Here is a 12102-nt window from a genome sequence, read left to right on the forward strand (position 1 = left end):
ATGGCTGCCATCCTGCACCTGATTTGATCTACTTTGCAGATTAAACACAATGGAATTTGCAAGTATACATATTTACATGTAGGGGACAGCAGATAACATCGTAAACTCATTAGAACTAATATAATAGGAGTGGAAACATGACACGTCCGTGTCCAGTGGAGCTGTATAGATCTCCAATAAAGCCCCAGTTAATTCCTCTGTTACATGTCTTTCCTGGTCCATATACAACATACACATTTCTACTCAGCAAACATTAGGTCAACTTTGAAAGAAAAAGTTCAGTCAATTTGGAGTGTGGAGCTGTTGTATACCAGAAAGAGCAATGAGCCCTTCCTGTGCAACAACAGCAAGCAGATAGCAATGGGAATGAGGCAGAATATTGAGAGATCATAAATGAGAGAGGTTTGGAAAAAGGGAAGAATAACAAGGCGAGTTAAAAGGGACAGACACGGGGCTTAGAGCCGGCAAAGCTGCATCACCTACCTGAAATACTTTTGCCAAATTGTCAAAGAGGGCTTGACCAGCGCTGACTTTATGCTTGACTCCCCTGACTGTGCCGTTTTTGCTGAGGATGTTGACTCGCTTTGTACCAAACCCCCTCTCTTTAGTGGCTCTGACTAAAATGAGCAAGTCATCCTGCTCGTTCTCATTTTCGTCGCACTCGGACCCTACATGTCCATTCTGCTGCCCCTCCACTTCGCTCAGCCGGCTGGTTTGGTCGGTCTCCGAGCTACTGGCGTACTCAGAGTCCAGAGAGTCAGCAGCCTCCCCGTCGGTGTACACCTCCTTCAGCACCCTCCCGCTGTGCGAGGACGCAACACGGAATCGAACCTTCCTTGACAGCCTCTCACTGTCCGTCTTTATCTCACTTTTAAACATCGCCTCTTCCATTGATATAAGCAGTTTGCATTGTTCCAGGGTGGTGCCCATTGCATTTGCCAGTTTGTCACACTTAACAACAGTATCAGCGCTGTTTTCTGTTCACAGGGGTTCTCATATTAAACTAAAGAGGGTTCCCCAGAAGCTACACTGCCATCCTGCAGTTAATAATGGATGCATTTGTGCTATGGTTACCTTTAAACTAAAACCCGTAAAACGATCTCATTAATTAAATATTAAAAAGCCATTGTGTACTTTTTAGCACTAAGGAAGAAAGCAAGAAAGGGAGAAATGAAATTCATTGACTAAAATAAAAATTCAAACCCACACATGATAAACCCAATAACAGAAATTACACGAGTTTGTATGAATGCAGTTTTTTTGTTTGCTGAGAAAGACAAAGAGGAAGAGTTTTTCACAAGATTTGCAAAGTCAAAACTGTTTATGTACATTACACCTGAGGGGAAAATCGCAAACTTCAGCACTGAAGAGGAATCAATGACGGGCATGTTTCTTCCATCAAAACACTTCATTCCCTTACCAGTCAGACCTCATTCACCAAAGTTTGCTTTTTATGTAATCTTACAGAGATTTGGCAGGGAGCTCTGACTTGGTGTTTTGCAATGCTGGCCTTTTCACAGACGGGCAGAGCAGTGGAGAAGCAATTAGTCACAATTTGTTGCACAGAGTAACACAGTGTTATTAAATAAAATGGAGCCATAGCTATTACCACACAGTAACCACAGCCTCTGTTCTGTTTTGTCAATTATTCAAGGACTGGGCCAAGGGAATCTGAACAAGGAATAGGAGAAAGCTAATTAATTGGGTCAACAAGGATCAAACAAAGAAAAGTAGGGTAGGTGGATTCAACCACAGGGGAAGCAACGTACCCTAGTCCAGCAAATCACAAGCAGAGGTGTTAGGCACCCGGCTCTAGATGTAAAAGTAACAAACCCACACTTGAGGTTTCTGGCTGTGTCTACTCACTATCATGTAGTAGCACCTTAGACCCCCAAGCTGGTTCTGAGTTTGCATGATGATCCCTACTTACAGTGCTATTTCTGCATTTTCTTCATTTACGGTAAAATGCAAAGCATCCCTTAGAGCAGCATCGAGAACTCCATCCCCATCTCACTTTGCCAGCAAACACTCCCTACACACTCTCTAAAGCTTCATTTTCTCTCTAGACTCATCAATACTGAATTTATTCCTGAAGCCTGTGACCCCCCAACAGGTGTAGGCATGAAATGAGTCCCTAGATGCTCAGCCAAACCAGAATGGTAATGCCTGCAGTCACAAGCAGCTGCAGAGCTTCAGGCATCTGAGGAGGCTTTCTGGCCAAGATTTTGGAAACGCAGGCTCAGATCTTTCAGCAATTAGGTGGGGCTTATTGCAACTTTCTTTTGAACAACAGGCATGAAAATACTGCTCTGCAGCCCAAGTAAAATCACAATTCTTGTGTCTAAACTCTAAAATTACTTATTTTCCATCTACAAAACAGAAACACAAATGATTAGTGGCATTTCATAGCGCTAGTGGTTGCCACACTTCTTTCTAAAATGAGGTGATTTGCTGTATTATCAACTACTATTATTCACACAGAAAAAAAATAGGTAAAAATAAGAAGTTACAAGAGTTAAAATGCATTTCTTCTCATCTTTCAGAGAAGAAAAACAGCTCGTATCAAAGTCTTTACTAATTTTGAATACAGTTATAGGACACCTTGTGAAATTCAACTGGGGGGGGGGGGGGGGGTGTTGAACCACACTGATTATGATATAGCAACCTGTCCATAGAAGCTTTGATAACAAATATAGTTCATTATTACTAAAAACTGACTTAGAACTAAGAACATTCTGTAACAGCATGAATATTTCAAAATATCTTTTATGGAATTGTCGAAACAGGGCTGCAAGATACCTGGTGAACACATTTAGCCTGTTACCTACCCCAAAGTTAACTGTATCATAGTGTTTCTGTGATTACCTGAGTGGTCTCCTCTTAGAAACCTGCAGTAATTAACTTTTTGTTCATATTCTTTTTTTAATTAAATAATAAAACCTAAATGCTCTGCAATTAATTGCCACAAATCAAAAAATCTGAGCTTCTATAACAGAAATATTTTTCACAACACTTTCATAATTTTTGTCTCCTCCAATTGACGTTATATATTTTTTAACATACAAAACATTTTACTCCTATTGCAGGAAATGGGAAAGCTTGTATTGCCTGTAGTGCAAAGGATATGAAACTGAGTGATTTTAAAAGTTAATGTAGCATTGAATAAATGCAGAATTAATCAGTACCACATTTTAAAAACACTCCAAATACTGTTAGCATCTTGTTCTCTGTTAGTAGGAAATTAGCTCATCGTGTAGTTTCATGGCAATTCCATTATTCACTGGGAAATATTTTTATGTCTGGTTATGAGAAGTGAGAAACTGTATGCACAGTTTTCTCTGCAGAAAAATAGTTAAGCACAGTGGAGCATGCCCCTTTACAGAGGCATTTATACACATAAGATTTCATCTTGATGTTCCAGCTGTGGACCTTCTCTGAGCAAACATGCGACTTTGGGGGCAAGTGCACATAGCCAGCAGGAAGCAGATTACAGACTCTAGACTGGTTGTATTCATGACATAAGACATTTGAGAATTCAAAGACCTGAAATGCACATATTTGTACCATCTGCTGGGTGCATGTTCTCAAGAAAGGCGGAAAGGATGGAACTTGACTAAACATCTCTGTCCCTCCTGTGGAAGAAAATCTGTAGTAAATGTTGACACTAACTCCACCTACCCAGTTTGATGCTGCACCCTGTCAGCTGTTATATTTGTGTTTATCATTTCCTAACTTCTCTAAACAAACTTCTTTTCATTCAGAGGGTTATTTCATTTAATGAGCAGTAACCATTAAAACATAATGTGGTGGGGTTTTGCAGTAATGAGCTATTTCTTACCTGTAATTATGACTCTTCCTGAATTGTTTGGCTGTTGTTAATTTTTGTTTCTGCTTAATTTGGTTCTAATGTTCTGTCATTGATTAACTCAAGGCCAGAGGGTCCATCAAGCATAAAGTTGAAGCACACAGAGAAAAAAGTTGTCGCTACAGAGATCTCTCCTGAATAGAGAAGCATTCTGTAAAAAAACACCTGGAAAGAAGATATTACATTCATTGCCTCTTCTTTGACTCTGTCTCATCTCACAAGGAACTGGACCAACCCATTACCTTGATGTTGTGCTAAATAATATGGTTTCCAGTAAAATCGTCACATTTTATCACGTTCAAATTTACCACTAAGTTGAAAGGAACAAAGAAGATGATGCTTCTGCTAGTTTTTGACTTCTAATGCTTCTTCTTGACACAGAGTCGAGATAACAGTACTGGATGAAGCCCAGGGGACAGATGCTGTATGTACAGTGCAGCCTGAAAGACAGACATCTGCTCTCAGACAGACATACGAATCTTCCACACTCAATGCAAGAAGGTGCCTGCAGAGGGCAATTCATCACGTCTTTCTTCCATGGCAGAGAAAGCAGGGAAAGTCTAGCTAATAAGCTTAGTCTGAATATTTACCTTTTAAATGACTGAAATTAGGTCAGGTGAGTCAAACTCTTTAATACTTTTAAGATTAAAAGTTTGAACTAAGCTAAAGTAGCAATCACATTATGCCAAGTGAGACCTTTATAGCTGTATCAGAGCTATAGAGAATAAAGAGCAGTAGAGAATAGAAGGAAATTCTAGTCTCATTTATAACCCTGACACAATTTCTTTAATATGTAGGTGAGATCTAGCTGTCAGAGTTCATCATATATATATAAACCTATATATGCTTCAATTTCAGCAGCTTATACAAGCAGAGAATCCGTCCTAGGCACTCCATTTCTGTAAGTTTGGAGCACTACCAGCTTCACCTCTGGAAAGGACTACAAATCAATAATATTAAACTGTAGCAAAATGCTTGAAAGAGTATCTAGCCATATGTATTAAGCAGCAAAGATTGTTTGCATTTTGCTGAAGAAATGTAGAGTGGGCTATTTGAAACTACCGTAAAAATGGACCTTATGACATTCCCATTGATCCAAGAATAAAAGGTATAAAAAACTGTTAGAATTGGTAGTATTAAAGTAGCAGTGAAATGAAACCTGAATCATGAAAATGAGACTTTTGGAAGAAAATAGATGTCCAAAAAAGAAATAAACTAGGTTGAAAGCAACAACTGCCTTGTTCATTTCTGAACATGTGATAATTTTAATAGAGCAGTTTACCCTATGACGAAGTGTTACTCTCTGTTTTGATGCACAGTGTAAGTGGGGCCATTTTGCCTTACGTATTTGCAGGTTACTAAGTATATATAGCAAATCTGTAGGTTGACTTGAAACCATTCACACTGGTGTCATTGATCATTAGACAGATGGCATGAATTCACAGTGACATGTCTTGTGATACTAATTTTCTTCACTCTACAAAGTCTGTGTGCAACTGCCTCTGACTTTATTACACTTGTAGTAATCAGAAGCATATTCTGTAATCTCTAATTGTTAATGCACAATTAGCAGAGCAATCATCAGGACCCGGATATTCAAGAGCCTTAGATTTCCCATCTGCTGTTGGGAAGCAAGTACTTTGGTTTGTAAAGGCACATGTGGAAAGTTGAGTTTGTTTGTTTATTCTGTTACAAGTAAGTAAAGTTCGTGAAGAACATGCTCTATGCTTTAGAGATTACAAAAGCAGATGATTTGAACAGCAAATGCTAAAATTGCTTCTAGCTGAGACAGATTTAGTGCATTTCTCACTTCCTCAGAGAAGGAATGTTCCTATTTGCTAAGCTGGCAAAACATCTATCTACTTTTCTGCAGGTCCAGAATAACATTTTAACTGTAGTGAAGTTCAGGAGGACACACAGAACATGTTCAGGTACCCATCAGGGAACTCTTGCATCTGGCAGTTGTTTGTCAGGCATAGCAGCTGCTAAACAGAAACACTACAGATGAGAACAGACCAAGCATACTGTTGCTATTATAATGTCTAATTATTCATATGACAAGTGCTTGACACTGCCATTTCATTTCATTTGTAGATTTCATTTAACTTCTGTTAAACAACTGTTAGACAGAATGGCAGGGTTTCTGTGCCTATGTTTCTGCTTACATTAGTGAGTTGAATGCATTGTTCCTTCAATTTATTTAATGAAGAGGGTAAATGAATGAGGAAATCAACACATGTATCTAGGCCATGCACACAAGCGCACAAGGAGGTAAGAGGGCATATGGGATCTTTCTGCTACCCTTTTTGCCAGGGGTAGCAGAGAGCCTCCATTTCCAAACTCTTCAGGGAGAAATGCTCTACATTGTATCTGGAAAGGTAGTCAACGATTATGTTTAACTTGAAATTCACAGCCATTTCAGCATAGTTCTTTCGTTTCTGCTTTTTCCACAGTAGGTTTCTGCAGGAGCCAAGCTGCTGAGCTAAACGCAGAAGCAGTGGTTCATGAAGAGCTTCTGTCTTTATGTGGTAGGTCAGCCTCTGCTGAAAACTTATTTTGTTTATTTACTCTCAACAAAGTAAAAGGTCAGCTCTTAAATGTGTTAAATATCTGAGTTATACGAGGCACAGACCAGTTTTCCTTCTTCAGAAGAGCCTGTCAAATACTTCTAGCCTACTGACTACAGTAGTAAGAATAGTGGCTGGAAACTTTGATCCATGTCAGATGGCTGATAACAGGCATAATTGTTTATTTCGTCTCTTACACAGCCAGTCTCAAAATTCATTCTTTGTAGCTCCATTTTTTCTAGTCATGTAAGTGGTCATCATAGGATGTGTGTGTTAGCTGTCTCTACAGAAGCTTTAGGTGGTAGTTGGCCACCAAAATTTGTGGTGGCCACAAATTTTAGAGCCCAGAATAGGATTGAATTTATATGCTGATCTCCATTAAGAGCTTTGGTATATTTTCTCCCATGTTCTAGTTTAACAGGTAAAAACAGTGAGAGAAAACTATTGCCATTATAGCAGCAATTTGTAGAGGAGAGAACAACTGTGTTATGAAAAAAAAATTCTTTTATAGTTACTATGCATCAGGAAAAAAAAAAATCTCAAATTCAGCAGAGAACAAAGCAGCATGTCATAAGAGGTAGTTGCTCAGCCAGACTGTTCCCTCATTAGTGTACTGGCTAGATATTAAGCTAGACATTAAGTTCTGTCTACCCAAGTAACACCACAGTGAATTGTGAACCTACCAGTTTGGGGAGCCACATATACAGTCCAGACATGTCCTACTCGGTGTAGGATTAAGAACAGAGCGTGCACCTCTTCACCAAGCCACCTCCCAACTGAACATGACAAACAAGTGCCAGGGAAGGAGGTCTGGATGCCAGAATCTAGCATAGAACACATTTGAGGGTCACTGTCAACTAAAGGGCTGCTACACTGTGGAGCAACCATGAAAAAAATATGACAAAAATGTTGTTTTCTGTCTGATGATTCCACAATGGCTCTGCTTGAGCCCATCTCAGATTGGGTTTACTGTCATTAATACTGGAAACTGTATGTGAGGCCGTGTTGCAAAAGAGAAAACTGGAGATTAGAAGACATTGATGGTAGAGAAAAATATTTGTACACATTTCTTGTAAGTTCTGCTTAAACTTCCTAAATGTGAAAATGTGCTCCCATCTTTTTTTGGTGTGGTTTATAACACATTTGTTTGAATTCTGGTCTAAAATCTGATAGTCCTTCTCCATCACATGTCACAATCCACATATTACCAAAGATTTGGAAGAAGAACCTGCTACAGTAAGCATTGATTCACTAGGAAGAATATCCTTTCCTGCACCCATACTTCATTTATCATTGTTTCAGTGACAAAGGAACAAACAGGAACTTTTAAAAGAGATTTGTTCTTTACTTGGAAAGAAAAATGATACTTAGACTCATGATAGTTTTCAAGGCTAATTTTCAGGGACTGCAAACAGTCCCTCTTCACTGTGAACAAAGATAACAAAATCAACACGAAAGTTTCAGAGAGTCATTTCCATTCTCAGAGTTCCACATGGAACAGCCTCAGCAGCAGCAGCGATACCTGAACCCTGTCCTGAGATTCCTCATACATCTATATCTCTTAGCTCCCACTAGACACACAGGCCATCTTTCTGTGTTGAGCCTGTTGTTGAAAAATGAAAATAACACAAGTATAGGGATTAAAAGGATCTGGCATTCAGTTATATTGGAATAAAATGGGTGGAAATAGCTAACACACTAGTGAAATTCACTTTAGTACTGCTCTTCCTCATGTGATTCATTACAATTTGTTAAGTACCCCAAGTACACTTTCAAGCCAATCCATGTTCACAGATAGCATCTCTGGATAATATCAGCTAAATAAAGTTTAAAACAAATTCTATCAAACTACTGTCATCTTCTGACTCATAAATACATATATTCATATGTATACCAGACACAAAATCCTTATAGCCCTTTTTAAAAGGTAGGTATGTTAGGCCTGCATGTTGCTTTCAATATTTTGGACAAATCCCAACTAGATCATTGAATGCTGCATTGTTAAATTTTGGATGTGGTGGTCTTCCCCTCGCGTTGCTATGTTATGTTAAACAGCTGCTGAGTCCTGCTGCTGAGTCCTACTTCTGAGCTGTCAACACTTCATTAGCAAGTGACCTTATTTAAACACATCTCTTAAATGTTCCTTGGAGACAAGAAAGATTTAATTATATAGTTTTACTGGAATTACTCTGAGACTCTTATAAAGAGACAGAAAGAATTTATAAGTACTGTGAGTAGGCTTACGTTTTTTTAAATTTTATTCTTAGATTATGAAAATGTTTTTCAGGTCTGTTTATATCCAACCTGGGGATTTGGATGGGTGATATTTATTTTGGGACTTTGGCTCTGAGGGAATCAATGCTAACAACATGTAAGCAGCCCTTTTTTAGTCAGATTTATTCTTTTGTGGGAGTACATACAAGTTACTGCTTGCAGACTGTATGGAAATTCTGCTGCTGAGCATGCAAATGTCTACCAAAACCCTATATCTGACTTGAAGCACAGATCTTGCATGCGTCTCTCAAACTTTCCACTATGTAGTATTTTTGACATATATTTTTGAGCCAAAAATATGACTACTAGTGATATAGATTTTTTTTTTTTTTTTGCATCTCTGGCTTTCACAGAAGAAAATCATATTCAGTGTTTTCTTCCTATCATTTTTTTTCTCCTTAGAAAACAACATCATTATTGTAGACAGTAGATACTCTAGAGATAATAACATATAATAATGCAGCTTAGCTCTCATTTCACACATGGGAATAAAAGTGATGAAAATAAGATAAAGGACTTTCATTTAGTTCCATTGTTACTGGCTAATGTTACCACTAATATTCTTTCTGTGGGTTTCTTTTATTCAAAACTTGAAAAATCCTTAGATGGTCTTTGTTCTCCATGTCTTCAGATCATTGCTGAGAAAAGAAGGACTCCAAAATCTTGTGAAGTTGGGTTTTTTCCAACTGCTGTTCATGTATGTAACAGCAGACTGACTCCTGTATAAGGAAGATGATCTGCATATACTGTGATTTCCCATATGGCCACTAGCTGATAAGAAAAGTCATCCAATCCCTGGATTGCTGTGCTATTTTTAATTTAAGACAGGGTGGATATCAGTTTTGGTGAAGGAAATATTTATGTATATACAAATGTATTAAATCCTAGATGGAAAGGGAAGGATAGCATTTCATACAGCCTTCAGGATAACAGAAACATATCAGCTTTGTCTTGTGTGCCCCTGAGGAGAGTTTAATAGCCATGACTTCCCTGTGGTGGGTTGACCCTGGCCGAACACCAGGTGCCCATCAAAGCTGTTCTACCACTCCCCTCCTCAGCTGGACAGGGGAGAGAAAATATAACAAAGGGCTCGTGGGTCAAGATAAGGACAGAAGAGATCACTCACCAGTTACTGTCACGGGCAAAACAGACTCAACTTGGGGAAAATTAACTCAATTTATTACCAATCAACCAGAGTAGGGTAATGAGAAGTAAAACCAAATCTCAGAACACCTTCCCTCCACCCCTCCCTTCTTCCCGGGCACAACTTCACTCCCGGATTCTCTACCTACCCCTCCAGTGGTGCAGGGGGATGGGGATGGGCTTTACAGTCAGTTCATCACACGTTATTTCTGCCGCTTCATCCTCCTCAGGGGCAGGACTCCTCACACTCTTCCCCTGCTCTAGCGTGGGGTCCCACCCACAGGAAACAGTCTTCCATGAACTTCTCCATTGTGGGTCCTTCCCACGGGCTGCAGTTCTTCACAAACCGCTCCAGCGTGGGTCCTTTCCACAGTGTGCAGTCCTTCAGGAGCACACTGCTCCAGCGTGGGTCCCCCACGGGGTCACAAGTCCTGCCAGAAAACCTGCTCCAGCGTGGGCTCCTCTCTCCACAGATCTGCAGGTCCTGCCAGGAGCCTGCTCCACTGTGGGCTTCCCACGGCGTCACAGCCTCCTTTGGGCACCCACCTGCTCCAGTGTGCGGTCCTCCCTGGGCTGCAGGTGGATATCTGCTCCACCGTGGACCTCCATGGGCTGCAGGGGGACAGCCTGCCTCACCATGGTCTTCACCACAGGCTGCAGGGGAATCTCTGCTCCAGTGCCTGGAGCATCTCCTCCCCCTCCTGCTTCACTGACCTTGGGATCTGGGCTGTTTCTCTTACATGTTCTCACTCCTCTCTCCGGCTGCCATTTCTGTCTGTCCCCGCAACTTTTTTCCCTTCTTAAATCTGTTCTCCCAGAGGCACTACCACCGTTGCTGATGGGCTCAGCCTTGGCCAGCAGTGGGTCCATCTTGGAGCCGGCTGGTATTGGCTCTGTCGGACACAGGGAAAGCTTCTAGCAGCTTCTCACAGAAGCCACCCCTGTAACCCTCCCCCCTCCACTACCAAAACCTTGCCATACAAAGCCAATACACTTCCCAAAGGTAAATCTTTATGAGACCTGGAGGCAGAAGAGCCACCCATCCATGGACACAAAAGAGATGAGACTGGTTTGACTTTTCCGCATGACAGTAACACATAACCAAGTCTAGAGGTGAACAGAGGAAGACCAGGTGGAGGGCAGGGAATTAGGGTATTGGTCTGTTCAATGGATGAGCTAATTGCAAGAGGGATAAATCATTAAGTCATTTAGGCTCTGTGGATCTCAGCCACCAATCCAGGAATCGCCTCGCTCAGTTTGATTTAGACAAATCCTTACTATGAGCAGAGAAATAATGTCAGCAAATGCTTGTCAGGCCTGACTGATGAAATCGCTGCCTTATACCAACAGAAATTCAGAGTTTAATCAGTGCAAACGGAGGAGCCTGGACTGGTGATGGACCCATTGGCACAGGGATGTCAGGTCCTGTCCAGCCGGTCTCCGGGTAAGGCTGGCACACAGGAGCCACAGGCAGGGGCAGAGAGGGCTGGAGACGCACCACCAACAGAGGAGAGAGGCCTTCCATTTCTGTTTGCTAACAGAAAAACAGGTACTTTTTGATCTATAGAGGAAGGAAAAGCTTGGGAGAACAGATTAGGCTTTCTTCTTTTAACACCTATTGCTTCAACATCATTGGGAACAAATGGTGCAGTGCTGCCCAGCTTTTTCCCACATTTCAGTGCACTGTTGTTATCATAAATCCAGTTATTCATGACTCCAATTTGCAGTCACTTCCCTGGGCCACTCATCTGCTGTTTAAAAAAAAGAGATGCCAAACATTGTCCAGAAGGATATGCACATACCATAGCACTGGGGAAAAAAAGAAAAATACAATGCCTTCTCCTTTAGCTACCCTTTATCTCTTTAGAACCAGGAAACACTGACTCACCAGCTGAGTACCCAGCACTCCGATATTTGAACACTGTTTAATAGGTTGGTTTGTACTTTATAATGAATCATATGTCTTCAGTCACATATTCTTTCATTGTTGTTGTTGTTGTTATTGTTATTATTTCAGTCTTACTGCATTCCTCAGGAAACCAAAGGCACCAAAACAAGTATAGCCTTCATACACTATTCTAATCTTGTTTTCATTTCAGCTTGGATTTTGAGCACTTAGACTCAGCTAATTCAATTTACGGGCTCATTAACCAGGCTGCAAATGAAAGGGGAAGACACTGTGTCTCCACAGGAATCATCAATGTCAGAATGGTCCCTGGGTTTTAAAACCTCAGGAGCTCCTGGTGCAGCATC

The 12102-nt window shown here is 40.7% G+C and overlaps 1 protein-coding gene across 1 annotated transcript in view; it reads right to left on the minus strand.

Moving 5' to 3' along the window:
- GRXCR1 (glutaredoxin and cysteine rich domain containing 1) overlaps positions 1–971 on the minus strand; it is a 41210-nt gene extending 40239 nt beyond the window's left edge. Inside the window, exon 1 of the mRNA XM_069790906.1 lies at positions 484–971. Coding sequence (XP_069647007.1) covers positions 484–930 — 447 coding nt within the window. The 5' untranslated portion in view covers positions 931–971. The remainder of the gene's footprint in view (positions 1–483) is intronic.
- Positions 972–12102: the final 11131 nt, after the last annotated feature.

The sequence above is a fragment of the Haliaeetus albicilla genome, chromosome 1, assembly GCF_947461875.1.
Source record: "Haliaeetus albicilla chromosome 1, bHalAlb1.1, whole genome shotgun sequence".
Taxonomy (NCBI): Eukaryota; Metazoa; Chordata; class Aves; order Accipitriformes; family Accipitridae; genus Haliaeetus; species Haliaeetus albicilla.